General features: G+C 39.6%; 1 protein-coding gene across 1 annotated transcript; it reads right to left on the minus strand.

Moving 5' to 3' along the window:
• Positions 1-868: 868 nt before the first annotated feature.
• On the minus strand, positions 869-23,074 carry slco2a1 (solute carrier organic anion transporter family, member 2A1). Its single transcript, XM_075484850.1, has 14 exons — positions 22,726-23,074; positions 13,025-13,162; positions 12,257-12,419; positions 11,541-11,753; positions 10,897-10,995; positions 10,656-10,795; positions 8,245-8,317; positions 7,961-8,125; positions 7,534-7,735; positions 6,525-6,672; positions 2,947-3,110; positions 2,591-2,655; positions 1,723-1,843; positions 869-1,629 (listed from the first exon to the last, which is right to left on the minus strand). The coding sequence occupies exons 1-14, from the start codon at positions 22,783-22,785 to the stop codon at positions 1,509-1,511; spliced, it is 1,872 nt and encodes a 623-aa protein (XP_075340965.1). The 5' UTR covers positions 22,786-23,074; the 3' UTR covers positions 869-1,508.
• Between the last annotated feature and the right edge of the window lie 1,369 nt (positions 23,075-24,443).

Here is a 24,443-nt window from a genome sequence, read left to right on the forward strand (position 1 = left end):
TGATTAGTTAAATTTAGGTGAACTTAAATCAACTAATTTTACACACATCAAATTGAATCATAAATGTAGTAATACTAAAAAAGCTAAGAGCAGGTCGTAAAGGAGAGTCATGGTGTTTCTTCGCCTTTTCTAAAAAGCCTCTTTCAGAGCTTCTATATACAAGTTAATGTTTAAAGCATGGTGGTGGTAGCTTCATGGTCTAACACCCACAGAACAGGCATATTCCCTCTCTGTTCACAAAAACACAATAATAAAATGTGTGATAAATAATCTGACTTTGTCAAAGCTTTCTGAAAAGGGAAAATTACAGGAAGGGATCTGAAGGTAGCTACAGACTCAATGTCCAGATGGAAATATGATCTGGGATGTATTACAAAAACACAAGACCTAGTTTCCAAGAAATGTTCAAGTTCACAAATTTCTCTAGTGTTGTTTGAATGTACTTCTCCTCATGGATGACCTACAGAGACGGTTCCGCCCACAATTAGTCATAAAAATTCTCAAATCTTTTGAATGATTTTCTAACAGTTTGGTTTGATACAAATGCCAAATTGTGATCCTTCTACCTTCCCACCCATTGTAATCCACCTGTCCATAATCATCCTGTAAAATACTGTCATCTCCAAGTTCCCATTAGGTTGGGACACAATACAACCAAATACATTCTAGTGCAATTATATTTTCAGGTTCCACAGTTCCAAAAAGCAATGAAAAAGTTGCACAAATTTCCAGACAATCTTGCTATAAATCAAAATGTCAAAGCTGACGTGAAGTAATGTGAGCTAGTTAGGCTTACTTACCAGGCAGAAGAGGTTAAACTTGTTATATTTGTATGAACTCTACCCAATAACCACACCAGAAAGAAGTATTCATGTGTGGGTTACATTATTTTATTAAAAAATTAGGAGTAACAGTGTGTGTGCTTGATATTTAAAAAATCATTAGTATTGAAATCAAAACGTTACATGTGATCAAAAAGGAAATGATTACTGCAGTTACTACAGATGTCTCTGTCCATGAGACAAACATCTAATAAAAAAAATAACTTAAATATTAAGTTATACAGTTAATTAGTTACAGATGTGTTCCCGATGCAAACAGAAACCTTAACAGATTCCAACACATTACATACAAAGATACCCAACTGTTGTCTGGTCATCAGTTTGAGTATCATCTTTATTTTGGACGCATGTTAATACTGTGAGTTACTAGTGCTGATTTTTATTTTAGTAATCCCGTGTTCATTAAGTTATTTGTGTTTTCATTTCCAATCAGAAATCATAAGCCATAATGTATCCTAAAACACGAGAAATGTTTCCTCATGGAAAATATCTTCACTCCAACTAGCAATGCGCCAACTAGGCAGAGAACTGGGCCTGCAGAAAATCAAGGTCGAGACTGTGGATTCATCTCAGTGACGCAGTTTTGCTCAGAATACTCTTCTTCAAAATGTTTTGCACCACAGAAAAGCAATAAGAGGCTCGGTTCAAGAGGGAGTATCAGCAGGATCACAGTAGTCCTTCAGGCTGCTTTTCCAGACTGTACTTTTCGGTCCGCTGCACCTTCCACCACAGCGCCATCAGCAGGGTAACTCCCATGACCTTATAACCCACCTGGAGACCCAAGTACCTTTGGAGGTGAGAGAAATGGTTAATTAATAGATGTGATGCCTATGTACGCTGTGTCCACGTGACATGTATTCTGAATAATTAACGTTCCTACCGGCTCCGAAACAGGTTGTTGTCGTAGTAACCACAGCTATACGCCTTTCCACAAACACGTTTCCACCAGATACAAGACGAATCAATGGTCATGCCGAAGAGAGCAGGGGCAGGTAGCCAGGCTGAGCGGGACAAAGAAACAGTGTGGGATCAGGGAAGCCACATCGACAACCTGATGCTGTATGGAGATCAGGTAAAGCACTAAGACTGTGGCCTGTCGGAGCTGATGTGAGCTCGACTCTACACGGAAAAGCAAGAAAGTACCTTTAATATTGTCGTATGGTTTAAAATATTAACAATATTGAGACATTTAATTAAAAAAGCTGAACTGTGTGAGATAGAGCAGTACGGAATCCCACACTGCACAATACTGAAAAAGTGAACTTACTATTAAGGAATGTAATTTCATTATTCATTCTTTAATGATTAAGAGTTTTATTGTAATTATTATTTATCTTATTCTAAACCTTTTTATTGTAATTCCCAGCTAAAAAAGCCTTTTCGTTAACAGTTCTTTTGTCATATTCTATCACATTTTTTTCCCTGTACAATTTTTCATGTAATCTTAAATTATAAACAAATATGAAAATAAGGAAAGTTAAATAATATGATCAAATGACTCATTTATTTTCTGATATATTTCACAGAGTTTATTCATGAGATTGTTTTTATTCATAATGTTTTTGTTTTTTTTACCTATTCCACATTGGAAGCATTGATCCTCCATACAACAACATGTCTTGTAGTATTTTAAAATAATGTCAAAGTCCAAAATAATCACAGGATAGTTCTGGATATGGGGCCACATGAAGAAGAATATCACGACTGCAGTAACGTTTGATCTCAGGCATATACAATTTTTAACTTACCTAACACTCTCATTAGTAAGAACTGAATTCCGATAGCAAATGACTTTTCTTCAGAGGAAACACATCTGGAATAAAAAGTAAAAGAGTATAGAAGGGCAATATGAGCATTTTCTATTCATACTCTGTATGAAAAACACACAACTTCAAAAACTCATGCTTTAACATAAAAGAAAAACATGGATGTTTGTATGGATGATTACATACAGGTAATAAAATCATTATAGTAACGTGCTTGTAGACGACAAGCAGACTGCACTGTGCATATAATTTAATCAAGATCAATTAGTGTGAACTACTTTTGAACATTTCAAATCTATAACGAGTTAATATTTGTATATACAGCCATTCTTCCTTACCTCAGCACCATCATGTACATTGGGTTGTGAGTGAGGCAGGCAATCAGTGATGCTAGAGAGATGACAAGTATGACAGGGAGGAGAAAATGAGAGCAGTTGTTGGCACAAGGAGCTGGCTGGGCGTGACTCTGACTCCCTGGTATACACCTGCAGTTGGTATACACCTGTATCCAGAAAGAAAGCAAGGGAAATTTCAAGAAAACGTCTTCTTATTCTGCTTAACTTGAGAAACTAAAGTGTTGTTCAAGTTATTGCTGAGACGAGGCTGAGACTTGTGCTGGCTAGGACTAGCATACCTGCCATCTGCAGCAGAGCAGATATTCTGGCAAGAGTTGATATTTAAAGTCCATTAGATTAGCACCAGATGGAGAGCTTTTATTGCACTTACAGCAATGCAACAAGTTCTGGTTGTCACCTCTCCTGTCTCTTTTTCACTCTGCTCCACACACACACACAGACTTGCAGAGGACAGAAGCTATTGTGACTGTAAATTACAGAATAATACAGGAGAGACTCTCACACTAAGCATGACATGGACACTTTGTGTTATAATTGCCGTATAAAAAAAAAAGCCTCTCTCAGCAAGACTGAACACCATGTTTTCCCAACTGTTAAACTGTTCTCTGTAGATAAGCAAAACAAATTAGCTTTTTTTGTGAAATGTGAAAAGTAGTAATTGTAACTCACTATTACTGGACAATAACATTTCAACAATTCAAGACAGATGTATATAAGTGTTTCTTTAATGTGCGGAAGTGTTTTTCTTCCCCCTTAAATAAAAAAAATACCAAGTTCATACTATATTTATTTATATATTATGATTTATCAAAATCAAAATACAGAAATAGTCTTTAAATGCTTGAATTCCAACTCACCACTTGTGTACAGTGTGAATCCACACAAAAGAATAAGTAGCCTCTGATTTCTAAGCATTAATCCATTAAGCCAGCTGTAGCCAGTATGGTCTGAGTTTGAGCTTTAGTATGACACAGTGGGCTTACATCTACGCACATACAGTGCGTAAATCTGACTAATACTCAACTGGAAGCCATACAATCCCCGCACTGGAAGATTATTCAAAGCTGTTTGCACATTGTGGTTTTGTCCCCTTTGAAAAGGCCTGCTTTACTCTCTTGGAGTAAAAAAGCATTGATTAGATATTGATTGTGAGCTCCTTATTGGATAGAAATCCAATAAGGAGCAGAGCCTCTGCCTGCTGTGACTACTTCTAGACTGGAAGATACAGGCCAACCAGTGAATCAGTCTTATGAGCAAGAATGCGAACAAGCATGATTTGATGCCACAGTATGAAAAATCATTCAATTATCATTCAAAGCACCATGTTGCACCAAATTCTCTTAACACTAAGGAAAGGAGATTAAAAGCTTATTTGTGTATCCCCTTTAGCATAGGATACACTGGATCATCAAAAGACAGGACACGACAGAGATACAATAATACTGTACCACTGCTAAGTGCAGGTGCACCTGTCAAAGTGATGCTCAATAATGTCAAGAGGTAATTAACTAAATGTTTCTACTGTATCTAAACAGAAAAGATTTGAAAGTGTTTGGGATTTAACTACATCTTGTTGTGAAGTTGGAGAAGTTGGCAACTAACTTAATTCCCCCTACCTCATCGTTCCCTTTTCAACTGTAGAAGAGCTCAAGGATATATTGTTCCATCATGAACATCAGATTATACACATGTATAAAAGTTCTGTTGCAGGATATGAAAGGCCAATTATGGAAAAAAATAACTCAAACATCACTGTACTGTGTTTTTGCTGATTAATACTAGAAGAATATGATTTTTTTTTTTAACCTATATGGCTAATCTATAAGAGGTCTGTTAGACTTGATCTACTTAGATTCAAGAGTTCTTTGTTACATTGAATTTGTTTCATTACCACAAGCCTATTGTCAAATGCACACAGCGAAGACACGGGAGAAAAATACAAAAGATGAGGAAAGATTTGTTTGCAGAACAAAAAAATACATCAATTAAAAGGAAAGATTTTGGCTACAGAATAAAAATTACATTTACCAGAAACAGGCACATTGTTTACGGTGCCTCGGGAATTGTAGGCACAACACAAAGAAACATTCATAATTTGCTCAGCATTTAAACTAGAAAGCCAGATCTGAATGCCATCAAAGCAAAAAGAGTAACCACTAGACAGCAGTGAGTTTTCCACAGTGGTGTCAATGTGAGTCCAACAGTGTTTATAAATAGCCCACTTCATCAGCGCTGACCTGCCTTTGTTGTGAAACTGTATGGTAATAATATTAGGCTGCGGCTACACGAAAACGTTTTTCACTGTAAACGATACTTTTTCTTATCGTTTCGCTGTCGCGGCCACACGGAGCCGGCGTTCCCACTACCCCAAAACGATAGTTTTTGAGAACGGGTTCCAGAGTGGGAAGATTTGAAAACGAGGTCGTTTCGTTTCCATTGTTACAGCGAAAACGTTTTTGCGTCAGTCAAACGTTGACGCTGTGAGACTTCTCTATTGTCTCACAGCGTGGCGTGACACAGTGGCGTGTGTACTTCATCGTTTTCATCCGTTTTCGTCTGGACCTGAGTCTTTACAGCAGCGTTGCCGTGTGGTCGCAAGAATTTTCGTACCCGTTTTAAAAAAAAACCTCGTTTCATTTTCGTGTAGCCGTAGCCTTAAATTCCAAAAAGGACGCTTCAGTGTGAAAAAAGGTCTGCAGAGTAAAAAGTGTTTTTTCAGGTTTTTGAAATTGTTTTGCATCTTGAACTAGATTCATCCCAATAATTCTACGGTGATTATATATTTTTTCACATAAATAAACTTTTATAGATCTGTTTGAAAAAATAAATTACTGCAATAATGTGTTTTTTTCCAATAGTTTGTCGCCATTTATCTGTGGATAAAGATGATTCATTCTAACAAAAACAAACCTCAACTATTGTTGTTTTGGCTTTTTTTCCAAAACCATTAGAAAATTATATTGAAATTTCTTCCAACAGATTCCCAATAAATGCCACTATAAGCAGTAGTGGATTAGAAGCTAGAGACGCTGCATGGGAATGAATGGTTGGCAGTTTGTTTCCTCGATGGCTGTACAAAATGTGGCACTGCCGTGTCTTGAGTCACCATTCTTAGCTGGAGTGCTTTTGAGCTAGGCACCCAACCCCCTACTGTTACCTTATGCCCTGCACCTGAATCTGCAGACAGCTCTGGATGTGCTCACTACCTCTACAGTGTGAGCGTAACCGCTCACTGTTCCCAGCGTGTGTTCACAACTGAGAGATAATGTCAAGGTCAAACTTCTTTTGTAATTTTGTGTATTTCGTGTGACAATGACTACATGACAAAAAAAGTAATCTTAATCTTAATCTTTTTCTCTGTTTGAATGGATGACGATATTCCTGTTTAAATCCTGCAAAATGTAAAAAAGGAAATACTACCCCCCCCCCCCCCCCCCCCCTGAAGAGCAGGACTTATGTCTAAGGGAATTTTATTTTCAGTATGTATTCACTGAAGTTCATGTCATTGTATGCAAATGTATTCAGAAAACCATTAAGAGCTGCTTAGAGGAGGCTCTGACCTGAACCCGGTGTGTGTTGTTGGCGTTTTTGGTGAAGTTGGTGCAGCCTGCGTGGCAGGGAGAAATGTACTCGACACCATCAGAGCCACACACGGGGTTGAAGGCACTGGCAGGACAGGAGCAGTTTGTGTAGCACTTGGACAAAGACCTGTGGAGGGCGACATAGTTCAACAAATGCAAGAAGCTGAAGTTCAGCACAGTACAGTTATGAGTTGGGACACAATATACAACAACAATAAAATCATCTTTCAAATTAGAGATTAGAGTATATAAGCCGCACAGTAAAAATTTTCCCAGGATTTCTTCAGTCCAACAAATTTGTGTTTAGTTTGAAGAAAGGTTTGAGGTAAGCTTCGGCTCGGATCTTACTCAAACTGATTATTAATCAATACATCAAGTCAGAGTAAACAAAGGGATGATATTATCTTGTATCAAGTGTCCTGTCTGTTCCCTGTGTACTGAATCAATACAGGTTGTTTCCCCAAAACAAACAAACAAAAAAAAGAATACACCTAGAAAACTCCCATCAAATATTTATCTTATAACATTTGTTGAAAAGATGACACTATTGATGGAATAAGGTGTCATGTTTTTATTGCCACCATGTAAAACGCAGACAACAGCTCTAATTGACAATCTTCATTATTAATCTTAATCCACAAAGACTTCAGTCTTTCTTTGTGCAACAGCGCAAAGCTAAAGGACCAACAACAGCTCCAACTTGATAAAGAGTAGCCCACATCTCAGAATATTTAACATATTTCTGAGACTGATCCCAAGTGACAGCAAAATTAGAAGGCTAGAAGTCTTCAAAAGTGGTGAGCATCAAAAGAAATGGATGAAAAAGATTGACTGACACACTGGTAAAAGAAGCATGACACTGGTCAATCAATATTTAGTGGCAGATTTTCTTGAAAAAAAAAAAAAAAAAAAAAAAAAAAGACTATAGCAAATATGAAAACATCAGGAGAAACCTTGATGTGTTGCAAGTCTGATTCTCCTCACTCACCCATACTGTTCATTTTGGTAATTGGCCTCCGAGACTTTTTTCGTGGGACAGCCCATGAAGAAGAGAGGGATGCAGATGAGGGTGGAAATGGTCAGCATGACCACAGAGAAACGTGGGATGGTCTTCAGAGAGAGACCCATCCTCTTCATGATGACCCCACCCATCAGCATGCCCACAGCCACCGCTGGCAGATTCACAGCACCTGAGAACCAAAAGCAGCTTAGTTTTCTGCAAGATGCCACTGACAACATGACAGAGTTGTCCAAATATCTGAAAAATACTGTGTAGTATATGTTTTCACACTAATTACTGGAGTCACCTGACAATAAAGGAAATGCTACAGAGGGGCTAAGGGATGTTTTTTTTTTTTTTATCTAAAAGTAATTCATCGTTTCCCAAAGTCCATTTGCTCTCCTACCGTACCCACCTACTAGCAGGCTGCTGTATGCAACAGAGGATCCATATTGTCGCTCCAGAAATTTGTTGAGGAATGTAGATAGACCAGCTATTACTGATGAGAAGCAGCACTGGGCCAGGACCAGCATCAGGAAAAGAGGGCTCAACAGGAGGTGAGCAAACATTCTAGGAAACACTGATCAGATCAAAAACAGACACACTAATTAGCATTATGCTACTGGAAACAATGTACAGAGAAATATCACCATGTTTAGTCAGGTTGTTGGCCCAAAAATCTGAACATGACACACTTACTTTTAAGGAAATCAATTAAAGAGACATCTGGATTCTTAAAGTCATCGTCAGAGTCAGTCTCACTTTCAGTCATCTAGAAGAAAAAAACAAAATATTTAAAAGTAGGATTACAGCTCTCATTCAGCCACAATAAGATGAACAAAGTTTAATTCATCATATCACCTGAGTGTAATGAGTACAGAGACATTTATGAGGTACAGCCGTACCGATACAAACACAGAAGAGTGTTTGGAGTGTTCGAATAATCACATCAGCACCATTATTACAAGGAATCCTTGAAAAGTTACCTTCTGCGACTACAACACAGTGCCTACATTGCAGCAATATTCTAATGCTGAATCATCAAACTGAACTGAAAAATAATTTATTAATCCCAAAAAGAAAAAAATGTCTTTATTAATAATAATAATAATGATATATATAATAACTATTGATAATCATATACACTATTCTGAATAAGACACTGCCATAAAAACATTTTATGATCTCTTAAACAATATTGAAATCAAGCTCTGTGGAGTATGTTGATCTCAGTTTTATTATGTAGATGTGTAAACACCGTAATAGCAACATTACATCCGACCTGAGCTCAAACAGTGCTTTGTGACACGCGCGGCTGCTTTTTAAGCAATTTTGGACTTCTTCTTTTTTTAAAACTCAGTCTCTTGTTTGGAACTTGTTTTAAAAGGTCAAGCTAACTTGTTTCTGTCACAAGATCTGCTCAACACCAGCTACAACAGAAGAGTGGGTGCAGAAAAGGATGGCTGCAGGTAAGAAAAGAAGATGCTCGTCAGGGGTTGTGAAAAAATGCGAGTAATACTCCCGTGTCTTGAATGATAGGAATATAAAAGATCACAGTGGTGTAAGGGGACGTACTATGAGCGTGACTCATTATTCCGACTATGCTATGTGACCCAAACAAGAATATGAATGGAATATCAGAACTGACAGCAACTTGCCAGAGGTAGACGCAGTTTATTTATTCTGAATCACCCACAGCTGCCGAACACCATAAAGGAAGATTTCTGTGAAGTTTTTCTCACTCCAAACTATTATTTTGCAGCTTTATAATACTGAAATGTCTGCACCTAGTTTCAGGATGTTTAAAGTTGTGTTTTACAGGAACTTAGTCTTATTTGTTTGCTATTTTTCTGTCTGTTCTGATTACTGGCACACTGCTAGTAAATTACTTCAAGTATCTATAATCATAAAATCATTAACCACAAATTAAGCTTCAAATGCTTTAATTTATTAGATTTTTTGACAGAGTACATATACTTACTTAAGTTACTTAAGTATAATTTCAAGAGGGAAATGTACTTTCAACTCACCTGATAGCTTTATCTACAAGCTCCAAAGGTTTCACATGGATTAATTTCACTAAAGGTTGAATAATTCAAATCTTAGAAACAATTAAAACATACATATTACAAGTGTTGCTTAGGTACTCTTGCTTAACTAAGATTTTTCATGCAGAACTTTAATTTGTAATGGAGCATATTTACAAGCTGTTCGGGTTTGAATATGTCTTCCATCACTGAGTTTAACTTAGCTTATTACTACAAACACTTAAGGGTGTCATAAGCTGATTTTTCAACCATTCCTTCAGGGGATCATTTATCTTTTAGCAAACTATTTGTTTTACTAATCCATTAAGCAGTTTTAAAACTTTTAAGCTAACTATTACAATTTCTCTGTTAGCTAATTCCAATGCTAACAAGTTTTCACAGGTCACTACTGGCACTAAACCACAAAACTCTCACAACAAACACTATGTAGTGAACTGCTGATGTATATTAGCTGTTACATTACCATGTGATTAATTAAGGACACATTTCACAAACTATTTCTGTTCCTTAAGCATAACAGACTTATTTCGTGAGCTGAAAGGTTTTTCTTTGTTTTGCACGGATAAGAAAATGACAGGAGCGTTAGGGTATCTTTTTTCTGTGGAACGTTTGCATCCTTTTACATATCCTTACTTGGTCCTGTCCACAGCTGGATGATTGAACAAGTGCGCTCACAAATGAGAGGGGGGATTATTTCCTTTTAAAGTTATTTTGGCTTTATCTTATCAAATAACAAATACTATGCAGGGTATTTAAAATATCTGATACAAACAAAACAAATTTCCAAGTACACATCAATTCTTGGTAAAGGAAATGTGTTAAATGCCATACAATCATCTCTTTTTAGGAGAAAAATAAACGTGCAATGTTGACATAAAGCCAGCAGGGGTCAATGCAACATGAGACATGCTGCACTGAAGAACTTTAACATACTTTGCTACAGCCATAAACTGTAACATACCTTCAAATACAATACCAGTCAAAAGTGAACTATCAAGACACATTCAATGTAAGGAAACATGTCTGTACTGTATGACAGATATCTGTCAGAGTGAGACTTACATTGTTTTCTGATGGCATCCTGCGAGGGAAGAAGAAGTACGGGATGGAGGTGAGAACCAGGCATCCGGTGGCGATGAGTAAACCCATCCACCAGGCCCCAACCCAACGGGGATCTCCTGGTCGCAGCTCTTGTTCTGCCTCTGCAGGAAACAGCAGTGACCACTGAGTCTCCAAACACCACACTGAATCGCCTATGCTGCTCTATTAACTGCGGGATGCCTTCTGAGACCTAAAAAATTACCCAAGCCGTTTCTGTCCACGTCCACATAGATCCGCAGCATAACTGAGCCCAGGAGATAACCGATGGCAGGCCCAAAAACAGATATAGCAAACAGGATGGCTGTGAATGATCAAAGAAAGAGTTTGTGAAATACTGCTGAGCTGAGCTAATTTTCTTACCAAACTGTAATTGCTAGATGAATAATGACAGAAAACCTTTTAAAATGGAGGGAATACATGATGATTCTAGTCAAGTATAAGTATTCTAGTCAACTTTTATTCCTGCTTTTATAAGTGTATATTTTCATTTTCTCAGTTAAAAACGTGACAGTTGTTCTAAAACTCAAAAGTAGAAAAGATGCTGTTATTGAGAATCTATTGAGTTTTTCCTTTAACATGCTTGTTTTACAGCCTCACAGTTAAAGCACAAATAGTTGTATTTTCTGTTCTATGATCATCGATCTGGAACAAGGATCTGATAACCACAAACAGATCTACAGCACGCATGCAAGTTTTCTCTGTTGACATTAGAATGTAGGTATGTTTGATACTTTTTCTAGCGTTTTTTTTCACGCAAACCTACAGAATCCACATGTGTAACAACGTGAACGAATTGCTTAAGTAAACACACCAATTCACTGCATGTCTGAACCATAGGTCATTCACCTATGTATAGAGGGGAGTTGCTTGGTCCAGCAAAATCATCTATATAGGATATCCCAAATGGCTGGATGGGCACGGAGCCCACACCAAAGAGCAGTTGAGCAATGGCCATGAGCAGCCACAGGTTGTTTGTGTCAGTCAGCCGCCTGGTCTCATCGTGGCCGCAAGACTCAGTGCTGCTCGCGTTGCCCAGCAGGATGCAAATGTCGTGGCGATCTGGGTTGTGGCAGGTGGTCGAACACAAATGTAGAAGGGAGGAGAAGGAGGAAAATAAAGTTATAGTTAATGGCAGAGCAGTGGACTTTTCTAATTTCCTGAAGCTTCTTTGACCCTCCACTGACACTCAGTCTGAACCTAAATGAAAGGCAGAAGGGGGATATTGTTATTGCAAATGAATTGCCCTGGAGGTGAATGTAATCTTCGTAGCTTTCAGCAAGCTCCTTGGTTATGAATTTCCCTCTGAGTTATGCAAAGGTTCAGCTGAAGAGCAGCGACATGGCTGAGGTGAACCATGTTACAGATACTTGTTTGACTATTGCAGAGGGCTGCGAAAGCTCTGCGAGGAAAATGCTACAGAGCTCCAGACAAACCCCTCATGCACAGTCTCATGAACTGCTTTGACAGATTTGTATATTTTAAGTCTCCTGCTCTGGGCTAACTCAGATCAGTAACCATAACTGAAGACGCCACACGGCCTTGTGATTACAACTTTGCCTTACTGTGTAAAACAGAGTCGTATTCGTAGGGCTGGGACAGGAAGTGAGGTAGTGTGAGGATCATGGCACTAACAGCCATCAGCAGTCCACCAATTCCGATGAGGCGAGGACGGTGAACCCGATTCCCAAAGTAGCTCACAAACACAATCAGAATGCTGTTGCTGACCTAAGAGACAGACACAGAGACGTGTTTAAAATAGAAGCCAGACGGAACATTTCCTCTCTTTACATAAGACTGAATGCAGCAAGTTGCAGGTCTTTCCAACTTATTTTAGGGACTTATAAAAGTGCAGTGCTGGGTGATAAAGTCTCTTGGATGACAGTTCTCACAGTATGCACAATTACTTGATCCTCTTTCACTTTGAAAACATAACAGCAGCTTCAAATCACCATCCAAAGAGATCTTAACTGAAAATCTTCAGGCTTGTTTTGTCTGGTTTCCTGAAATAATTCCAAAAGCCAACAAAAAGCAAATGTCAATATGGTGATTTAGTTTGGCCAGGGGTCATGCATGTTTGACAAATGGAAAACATTTACATATGGGATTTTGCACCCTCCACAGCGAGCACATACAGAACATTCTCTCATGATTCCTGACCCTTCTATGTGCAGTAACGCCATTCCAAAATGCTGGAGTCCTGCTTCAATTGTCAGGATGTGTGATTTTGATACGTTGCTGTTTACTCCAATTCCTCCTTTGGCATTGGTATCTTTGATGTAAAGATATCATGATCTCACATTGTGCGAGCATATGTTATTGTTGGCTCCTACCTCGTTGAGAGAGGAAATGGTTCCCGAGGAGTAGCTGCTGAGGCCATAGCGCCTCTCGATCGTGGTGATGGTGCTCTTGAAGTAGGCGCTGTAAAGCAGCTGAGAGAACTGCAGGAGGCCGTGGCAGAAGACGAACAGCTAGGACAGACAGCACAGGGAACTTGAGTTTCTGAATTATGTTCATAAAGATGGAAAGACAGGACAGACATATAAAATCCCCCCCATTGACGTCCATTTTACATGGATTTGCTTCTTCCTACATCTCATTATAACCTTAGAAGAGTTTGACATTTTGAAAAAACTTAAGTATTTGCTCCCTTTCCAAGAGTGAGATAAGAAGATCTGTACATCCTGCAACCAGTCAGCTTTGCTAACATAAAGACTGAGACAGGGGTGTCTGTGTAAAGTTAAAAATGCACTCATGTGAGAAAGAAAGTCAAATTTAACTACAAACTCAGATGAACAATACCACATGACATTTTCACTGTGTCCTTATTTAATAAAACTAGAATGCAGCTTTAGCAGCAATAAGTTGAAGTGATAGTTTTCTGTGTGATGTTATCAGTCTCTAACATTGTTTTGAGGAGTTTGTGGTCTTCTCAGTGACCGCAAGGCACCCACGTCCTGTGACTGCAGAACAAGCCTAGATCATCAGTCCTCCACCACCGTGCTTCACAGTTGGTATGAGGTGTTTGAGCTGATACGCTGTTTGGTTTTCTCCAAAAGGTGGAGCTGTGCATTATGACCAAAACATCTCCACTTTGGTCCCGTGTGTCCAAAGGACATTGTTCCAGAAGTCTTGTGGTTTGTTCTGATGTAACTTTTTTTTTTTTTCTTTTAAGTATTTTTTTTGGGCTTTCCATGCCCCCAATGAGAGGACAGTTGGAGAGAGACAGGAAGCAGGGGGCAGAGAGAGGGGAAAGACACGCAGCACAGGGCCGCCCGGTGTGGGAGTCGAACCGGGGCCAGCCGCAGCGAGGACCGCAGCCTCTGCACATGGGGCGGCCGCCTAACCAACTACGCCACCGACCGCCCCGTTCTGATGTAACTTTAAAAACCTAAGCCAAACAACATTATTACTAACTAACAAGTAAGAATAAAGCAGATTATGCTGAAATTTTATTTTTAACGCTCTGACCTGAATTAAGAGAGGACAGACAATATTTATCCAAAACAACTTAATCAGTTAGGCATTGAAAAGAAATGTCTGCTTTCTTGATGCTGTGCTGATACCAAAGTGAGATCTAACCACAAATATTTCTGTCCTACAGCAAACAACAACACAGGAGGAGAAACTGCAGTGGAGCAGTTCGGCAATTAATTAACAATTCAAAGTTTCCCAAAAATTCTGTGTGTGTTTCTGTCTTCTTTTGCATTAAGACTTCCCGGACCTGGAAGAGGAAGACATGGAATCAAACTCAGAATAAGAAAACCACTGTTTGTAGACTTAGACCCCAATGAAAACAGGAGGTTTGCTTCATCAAACCCAGAAATGCAATATATGTTTGTCATCTTTTGTCATTTGTTGTCATCTGTCATCTGTTGTCATTTGGTGTCATTTGTTGTCCTAACCTGTGGTGTCTGGAGTTGATTGTTGATTGTTGTTTATGTGTCATGGTCCCGAAACTGTGTAACGATTTTTCCACAGCAGAATAAATGGATAATACAGAAGATCTCATGAATGCTGGACAGCAACTTGGTGAGAATTCTGGTATTGTCCTAAAAACAAGGATTATACCCACTGTGCTGAAGTTGATGTTGATCGTGATGATGTGTTCCCTAAATAATTAGAATTTTTTAAACAGCAAAATAAGGAGATGGCACTGGATTTCTCATTAAGGCTGCACAGCAGGTTGATGACTATTCTAGTTCCTTAAAACAAGGGTTATACCAACTGGCCAGTTGTTTTGTTTTCGTTTATGTTTATTTTATGATTTTTTTTATTTGATTTTCATTTATTTTCTTTATTTTGGTTTTGTTTTGGTTTGGGGTACATATGAATAAATAAATAAATAAAGAATTGGGCATTAAAATTGAACCTTTCAAAGAGACATGCCCCAAGTATAAAAATACAGTGCAAATGACATTTTGCACTACTGCGCTGCGAGATTTGTTAATATTATTCCACAGATTCAGAACCACTACAGGACGTACGGCCGGAGGACTCATAAGCTTGAGTTCTGGGAGGCTTTGCCCATCATGCCAAGATGATAGTGAACAACTACACAACAAAATTGTCCCAAAAGAAAATTAGTTAGGGAGGGGATGCTGAATATCCCTCAAGGAAGCGATGTACTGGTGACCTCTCCTTCCAAGATTAGTTCCGGATCAGAATGCTGAACAGACGTTCAGCCAAGAGGAAAACAGAGCACCGACAGGATTGGACCAGCGAAGACCACACGACTCGTCATGTGGTCATCTAAGAAAGATATATCATTTAAAAGAAAAGTTAAATCATAATTTTTCAAGAGGCTAATATACTCATATAGTCGAGCCTTGGTTAAATTTATATTTGTTGTGTTTCACTTTTTAAAGTGTTTAGCTAATTCCTCTTAAAGGCTGATAATGAATCATTTTTAGAATGTCAATTGCCAGTGGGGTGACTCGGCTGTTTGGAGCGGGACCTTAGACTTTGAACGGTAATAAGTTGGTCGGTCGCCAAGTGCAACTAGGGGCCATAGGTGAATTTTTCCCGGATACATCGGGTTTTCGCTCCTATTCGCTGCAAACGGTGGACGAACCTGCTGGTAATGTTAATTGCCTTATGCAATGTTTGAGTGTCAGTAGAATAGAAATGATGTGAAATTTGTTGATAAATCAGTGTTGTGTTGTGTTGTTATGGTACTTATGAGGGAGCAAGGCCTTGCTAGCCACATAAGGTTTTAGGCCATTATGAACAAAGAGTCCACACAGACGATGGATTCGGGGCCACATACACACAATACATATAGCAAAATATGATTTTCTACATATAATCTATTAAGAAATGTGCTCATTTGCGGAGTTATTATCAGTTGAGTGGGGAAGGTTTTAAACTTACTAGAAAAGAGTCTCTATTTCTAGAATCTTGATTAACACTCCTGATATACAAGGTTTTGCTAACGCATCACAATTATTTTTAAATGTGCTTATTTGCAGAGTTATAATCAGTGACTTATGAAGGTCTTAACCCTCTCGGAAAGAGGTTCTGTTCCGAGTAAAATGATGGAATAGTCCGGATTTGAAGGTGTAGCTTAAGCATTAGAATTATGTTTACTATTTCCATGCCTGTGCAATGAAGATTTGCTTGCTGCTTTAATTGCAATGATGAACAGCTTACACATGAGCTTACATAATAACACATGAAGTCACATCAAAAGGGGGATGACAGACGTCTCCTAACTGGTTGTGCTACATCTCAAAAGGTAAGTGGCTCTTGCAGTTTGGGGGGTGGCTGCTAAAGTCTTGCTACTGCTAATACAGATGTGACACAATACAGAAAATGACAGTCCTACCTCAGTTATTTAACTGAATTAGTTGAAATGATAAAATCACTTCAAAAGGGGGATTGTTAAAATTGGCTTTGTTCTTAGACATTATGAATGAAATAGGGCTCAGTACTTTTCCATATGACCTAAAGTGATCCAGGAGTAGAAAGACAAAACAATTAGGAAAGCCTGGGAAAGCAAGGGCAGATTCACACACACACACACATTGTTTTGGGCTGATCCAGAGAATATGACGAAGCATGTTGAACCTACTCATGTCCAATCATACTCGGTCGAATGTGAGTCCAACCTATGCAATAAGTACAGATGATAACCGGAAATCACGGCCAGTCTGACAGACTTCCTGCGGGAGCTCTGTTCCACTGAGCCCAGCGCTGATATGCTTTGATGTGTGACTACCAATAAACACTTCATTTTCACTTGAATTACTGCGGTCCGTTCTTGAGCCTCCTACTAAAAGAACCGAATCTAACAAAAGCAAGGGCAGATTCACACACACACATTGTTTTGGGCTGATCCAGAGAATATGACGAAGCATGTTGAACCTACTCATGTCCAATCATACTCGGTCGAATGTGAGTCCAACCTATGCAATAAGTACAGATGATAACCGGAAATCACGGCCAGTCTGACAGACTTCCTGCGGGAGCTCTGTTCCACTGAGCCCAGCGCTGATATGCTTTGATGTGTGACTACCAATAAACACTTCATTTTCACTTGAATTACTGCGGTCCGTTCTTGAGCCTCCTACTAAAAGAACCGAATCTAACAAAAGCAAGGGCAGATTCACACACACACATTGTTTTGGGCTGATCCAGAGAATATGACGAAGCATGTTGAACCTACTCATGTCCAATCATACTCGGTCGAATGTGAGTCCAACCTATGCAATAAGTACAGATGATAACCGGAAATCACAGCCAGTCTGACAGACTTCCTGCGGGAGCTCTGTTCCACTGAGCCCAGCGCTGATATGCTTTGATGTGTGACTACCAATAAACACTTCATTTTCACTTGAATTACTGCGGTCCGTTTTTGAGCCTCCTACTAAAAGAACCGAATCTAACAGACATTGTTCCAGAAGTCTTGTGGTTTGTTCTGATGTAACTTTTTTTTTTTTCTTTTAAGTATTTTTTTTGGGCTTTCCATGCCCCCAATGAGAGGACAGTTGGAGAGAGACAGGAAGCAGGGGGCAGAGAGAGGGGAAAGACACGCAGCACAGGGCGAGTCGAACCGGGGCCAGCCGCAGCGAGGACCGCAGCCTCTGCACATGGGGCGGCCGCCTAACCAACTACGCCACCGACCGCCCCGTTCTGATGTAACTTTAAAAACCTAAGCCATGCATGTTATTTTTGAGAGAAGAGGCTTTCTCCTGACAGCCCTTCCAAACTTACCGTACTTGTCAATTTCTTTGAGCATTGCACAGTCTGACCTCGGGGTGAACTTGTTGAGACATCCACCCCTGGGAAAATTGCCTGCTGTCTAGAATGTTTTCCACTTGTGAATGATTCTCACTGTAGACTATGATGGACATATGGAGATACCCCTTCGGGTCTCAGAAGCTGTTTTTTTACTGATAGATTTAGTAGAAAAACAAAAGCAGCAGAGCACAGCTCCAAAAGAGCAGTCAAGTATCTATTTCAGTGATGACACTGCATACATTCTCACCCAAATGCTAAGCTACTGGCGACATTATATGTGGAATGTCACCATTTCAGTATGTAATCTGTCTCTAGGACTTTCTTCCTCAAGTCCACAGTTGTGTGAAGATTTAAGTCACACACTGGAAGGACTCCCAGGGATCTGGAAGAGGAGCCACTCACTTTTATAGATACTCTGTACGCCTCGATAACACTAAATATGCTTGCAGAGATTAGGAGTGACTTTGCTATGAAAACAGCAATAAAATCCAGGCTTTCAGCTCGTTTACAGGCAGCCAGGTCGAAAAAGGAGAATGAACGAAGCAGTCGCCTCAGAACAGAAAAAGCTCCCATTAATGCTTGGCTTTATGGTTTGTTGGCACACACAATGGATGCTTTGATGGCGTTGCAAATATTTCATCCTCATTCTCATTTAAATGGTGTTCGGTTACCTAAATAAGCCGATCTGATGTTTGTGAACAGGAAAACTGGTTGCTTAGGGTTAGATTATCCGTGTTTAAACTCAGCTCAGTTCACTCCCTGTGGAAGTTATTGTCCCAGCCTTTAACCTGCTGCGAGGGGAAGAATTGGCGGAACATCCCACTCAGATTTCAAATGCTTTTATTTCAGGCGCCCGTGCAGTTGCTATCTTGCTGGCGATCCATTTATTTTGTTCTTTGCTGTTATTTTTTCTGCAAAAAAAAACTAAACCCAGACCTATTTTGTTAGGAAGTAAAATAAAAAAATCTGAGGTCTCCAAGGACACTTAAAAGAAATCATGTTAACAGGATCAACCCTCCCCCTTATTGTAAAGCAAACATTAAACAGTTTTGCTGCACAATAGCCTCCAGAACAAAGAGTCCACGAATTTGTCACAGATTTAAAAATAATAGTTTGGTGTTTTATGCAAATTCTTTCTTGTCGAGGGTTTGATGAAAGCATCAACGCCCCTCTCATGTGTGTCCGTATAATAAGACTATAACCAGTGTGTGGTAATTTAAGCTGTAGCTGCATATCAGTGGTGCCAATCTTTTCATCAAACTCTTGGCAAGAGGGCAATAATTGTATATCCCAATCAAAATACCAAGTTATTGTTTAGACACTATAAAGTCAGAAATGTTATCTTTATCACATGTTCACATGCAGTAAGGCAGAGACCCTCAAATAGTTCTTGTTCAGCTGTTTAAGATTAAACAAATGTCCATGCCCCTGAACAGAAACTTGGCTTAGACACTCACAGTTAAGTCCTTCAATCTTGCAGATCTCCTGAAAAGAATGTTCACACCATCACAGATTATGTTTTTTTTTTTGCAGTGGATCTCACGAAGAAGAATGTTGCCTGATTTTCAGCAGCCTTATATCTTCTTTGTCAGATTTTGTGTTTCACAATGCACCAGATGAACAGATCTGCAGTGCAGGCAGGCCAGTTCGGCAGCTGGACTTTTCTACGAAGCCATGCTGCGGTAGCAGATTCAGTATGTGGTTTAGTTTTGTCTTGCTGAGATGTGCAAGGCCGTCCCTAAAAAAATATGTTGTCTGAATGGGAGCACATGTTGTAACCCATTCAGCACTGATGGGGCCTTTCCAGATGCGCAAGTTACCGTTTTAAATTAGCTTTAGCTCGGAGAGGCATTTTTGGATCATGTCCACTTGTGGCTCATGGCTGTGTTCACAGACAATGTGTTCCTGAGCCGACGCAGTGATTTCCATGACAGAATCTAGCCTGTTTTTATTGCAGTGCCACCTGAGGATCAAAAGATCATGGACATCCAGTAATGATTTTCAGCCCGATGCCTTTCACACAGAGGTGTCTCCAGATTCTTGGAATCTTTTGATGATATTATGTACTGGAGATGATGACATTTTTAAAATTATGGCAATTGTACATTGAGCAACATTCTGAAATTGCTCCACAGTTTGCAAATGTAGTTTTTTGCAGACTGCTGAACCTCTGCTCATCTTCACTTCTAAAATAAACTCTCTGTAAGATGCCCCCATCCCAAATTACTTGGGATGTGTTGCTATTATCAATTTAAAAAATTTCACTTTAAACATTTTTTATGTTGTATGGTGTTCCACTGTGAATAAAATATTCATTCTGCTTTTTTATTTACATTTTACACAAAATCCCCAAATTATTTGCGCTAATTGTCTGGAGATCTTATTCTTAAACCGTTTGCACACGCAGTCTTCCACAAAAAAGGCGAACGCCACCCTGCCTTCACTTTTGAAAGATAAAGCCTCTCTGTTATGCCATTTTAAAGCAACACTGGAGAAATCTGTGAACCTTAAAACGTTGCGCTTTTGACTCGGATTTTGTACACTGATCTTTGCTATACACATTCCCGGGCCTGAAAGACCCTGGTGCACTCAGGGGCTACGATACCGCAGTTTACAAGTTTGGTTTCCAGCCCAACGGCAAATCTTTCTGCTTTACAGTTGCTTGACATCTTTGAGGGCTTTTGATGGCGCCTTTGTTGCCTCTTCAACATGACAAGAATTTCATGTGTATGGCTGTACTTGTGCTGGGCTCACACGGAGATTTGTTTTCATGACAGTGGTATTACATCTCACAACTGTAGGGGGAAGGCAAAGAGCAAACAGATTATAAAAAATAATTTAAATCTAGTCATGTTACTAACTTGTTAACATTTAACCAGTAATTTCCACCAAGTTCCAATAGGTACTTTTAAAGCACTAATTTACAGTTCAGGATTAGGTGGAAATTTCCTTCAAGATTTTCCCATCCCACTTTGGTCAAATAAGCGGCGAGGATAAGAAGACTTGTAGTCCTTAAAATGTTTCTAAATGGGGTTGTACATATGGAGCCCAAGAGCGGTTCATGCGCTTGTGGAAAATTTTGAAGCCTTGGGGATCAAAGATTTGACTGTGAGCTGAGTGTTAACAAGGTGTAGCCTGCAGTCACCAGGTTAAAGCTGTAGGGAATACAAAACAAACTGAATGTCCATTAAGCAAACTAAGTATACAGCTCAAACAGTACTTCCTGCACTTGTCAAGAAAAGATGGATAGACATGACTGCTCCTTGTGAAACCTCTGTTGCCTAGATGGCTTCCCTGTGCACAAAATCATTTACTTTTACATGAAAAGCTGTTCAGGCAATTTTCTTCTCTTTTGTTGCAATAGCAATACAGGAAGACGGCAGCAATTAAGAGTTCTGACATTACACTTTCATGTAACCTATGTCTCTAATCCCTGTAGGAACAACTTTCAAACAACCGGCTGACAAATTACCAGCTGCTTATTCTGAACAACTCCCATTATCTAAATATACCATGACATGGCTCTGAGAAGCATTCATGCTGAGCAGAACAGGCAAAAGTTCATCCTGAGCTCTCAAACATATCGACGTGATGATGCTTTTCCAACTGAACCCTGCTGTTTTCACTGTTGTCCGCCCCACCTGCACGTGCACACTCAGGTTCAAACAGAGGGGAGTTTTTTAACCAAAGACTTCAAAATGATAAACAGCAGATGCTTAGCAGGAGCTGTACCTACGACAGACGGGGTGAGAACATTTCAGGTAAACACACAGAGGATTTCGGATTCAAATCCACCGTTTCTCTTTGAGAGGCGGTGGATCAAAAGACTTTTCTCTCTGGCCGCTCCACGTTTATAGAATGTATGAGCATTAATCACACCTCGTTCACACAGTGAAGACACATATCTTGGTAAGTTTTTAAACTAACCATCAAAGACCATCATTTTTATAGCACCGCTCAGAGCCATACAATGAAGAAAGACTCCTTTTGGCACATAGTGGGCTTATGTATCTCCCCATGAACAGTGCTCACAGACTTTATATAGAAGATGGAACAAAGATGGAACTGGATGCTGTTGGTGGACACATAAAACCTATGTTACAACAGCCCAAAAGAAGTTTTATCCAGTCAGAAATTCTCTTATTGTAAAATAATTTCAAACCTGAATAAAATTCCAGTGCTATAAAATGTGTTCCCTTTCTAATTATTGGCCACATAACAATAAAATAGTCAATAATAGGCAGATTAATAATAACAGTAGTCAGTAAATAAAATCCCGTCCTGGAAATGGTACAGGTTGATTTTTTTTCTCCATTTTAAGTGGTAAGTGTGGTATTAAAATGTTTTTTGTTAAACACCTCATGTGATATACCTTTAACAAACACACTGCTCTAAATGGTTAGATAGGTCCCACATTCATTTCACATCTCATTGCTCTCAAAAACGAAATGTCAAGCAGCTCATCATTATCCCATGTATAACAACACAAAGTCCAGTTAGTCTCACTTAAGTTAGCTCTGACTGACCGTTTTCAGAAACAAGACGCACAATATTCACATTTTTGCCCAGAACCTGTTTATCTCAGATGAAGTCCTGTTACAGTATCCTCGTGGCTGTGAAGGTAAAATGTGAAATTACTTTTGTCTGTTTCAAGTTTTCCCTCAACTTTATCTCTATGCAGTTACACAATCCTGCGAAATTTAAAGAAGTTTAGCTGGATACATAAAGAGTGAGGGAATAAATGCTACAGGTTATAACAGGGCATTTAGCCCGTGGCAGCACTGATGCTTACCTTAATGTTGCAGCATAACCTCCTTGGTTTCCTCGAGTCTTTGGGAAAATGCATGTCCATTGGTCCTGCTATTATTGTCCTCGCGCGAGCATAGAGCGAACTTGTCTACAGATATCTGTGTCAGACCGAAGCTTTTTCTTCTGTCCCCATCGGCGAGCTGGGGGTTGGGTGGTGGGGGCTGTCCAAGGCTCTGGTGATGTAATTGGACTCAACCTACAACTCCATGCGTAAATGTTTTGAAACTTTAAACTGGTACATGACGGTCTCGCGCTGACACACTGAGTCACGCGGGAGTTTGTTCAATTTGCACACCTGTGAAATTATTAACCACAAATCTGAATGATATGTGTGCCAGGTTATTAAGAGCGACCAGTCAGCGTTACTCACGGGGCTGTTTACATACATACTTCCGATAAACAGCACGATTAAGACAAGACTGAACGAGTTTTCGTGTCATTCAAAATGTTTTCATCCCCTCAGTGAATCCCTGCTTTGGTCTCGAGCAGCTAAAACAGGCTTAATGCTTCATTAGTTGTGGTATGCGGCGCCGCGAGCGGTTTCAGTCCAGAGCTAATGAGTACAAACTACTAACAGAGAAGCAATGGACGTTTATGGAGCAGCCGTTTAGCTATTTAAATCTTAAAGCTGCAGTCTGCAGGATTTGTTGTTGTCATACGTAAAGTCCTAATTTTTGGCATTTTAAGCGTTTACATGATCTATCAGAACGCTTGAAGTTGAAAACGGTGACCTCCGTAGTCGCAAAATACAAGAAATGCTTATTTTTTAACCGAAAAATAAAAAGTTATTCAACTTCCTGTCCCGCCCCATCAAAACACATGAGAACTCGTGCACGTAGACGTGCACGCCAGATGCGCTTACACGACTCCTCATTCATCAACTCACCTGTCATTTGCGATCATGGAAGACACAGTAAGTAGACTAGCCCGTAATGAAGTTCAATAGTCTAGATAAATAAGCGTGGGGACGAGCCTACCTTGTATCGCGCGTGCACAATCGGTGATTGACAGGCAGCAGAGCCCAGCTCGTAAACCTGATTGGTTACCTTTTACCGGTCCGGTCTGCAATTTTGTAAACAAACCTGCTGGCTTTGGAGGGACCTAGCGGGACATATAGGGGACCTAGAGAACTCATTTTTTTTTTGTATTGGGGTATTTAATGTACTACTTTCAGAATCCCCGGACAGTTCCAGGCATTATGCTTGAAAAAGAGTTGCAGACTGCAGCTTTAAATGACCTACCACAGATGTATAACAACGTGATTATCTGTTCAGTGTGTTTTTGTTGATCAGTTTATATGTCATGCTGACCAGGTGGTAACTTAAAATTATTACCAGGAGTTAGTTGAACTTTAGACGGAGACGAGCAAGTTAATGGCACACATTGAGGCAAATTAGTTAACCGATTCTTCATGCCTGTAAAAGGTTATTACACCCAGAAGGTCGGGATGTTCTTGTAGTATTTCAACAATTCCTCCTCGAGCCACATAAATGAACAAAATATTTAGTCTTCTAATTGATGAAAAATACTCTCCCCTCTCTCCTCTGTCTGCCTCTCTTTTGAGTTTATAAACTCAAAAGGCAGGCCAGTGGGTCCAGCCCGAAGCAGACCTTTGAGTTATCAGTCCAGAGACGGTCCTGGCCATATTTACGCCCTTACGGCGAACCATCCAAAGTTATTCAATTTCGCATATAGCTTATA

The sequence above is a fragment of the Odontesthes bonariensis genome, chromosome 15 (assembly GCF_027942865.1).
Source record: "Odontesthes bonariensis isolate fOdoBon6 chromosome 15, fOdoBon6.hap1, whole genome shotgun sequence".
Taxonomy (NCBI): domain Eukaryota; kingdom Metazoa; phylum Chordata; class Actinopteri; order Atheriniformes; family Atherinopsidae; genus Odontesthes; species Odontesthes bonariensis.

Bases quoted from the DNA above. Each gene is read 5' to 3' on its own strand.
- slco2a1 (XM_075484850.1), bottom strand. From the start codon at position 22,785: ATGGACATGCATTTTCCCAAAGACTCGAGGAAACCAAGGAGGTTATGC. The intron at 12,420-13,024 runs GTAGGAGCCAAC...TCTGTCTCTTAG, and splicing joins CCATTTCCTCTCTCAACGAG to GTCAGCAACAGCATTCTGAT. The intron at 8,318-10,655 runs GTAAGTCTCACT...TTTTTCTTCTAG, and splicing joins GGATGCCATCAGAAAACAAT to ATGACTGAAAGTGAGACTGA.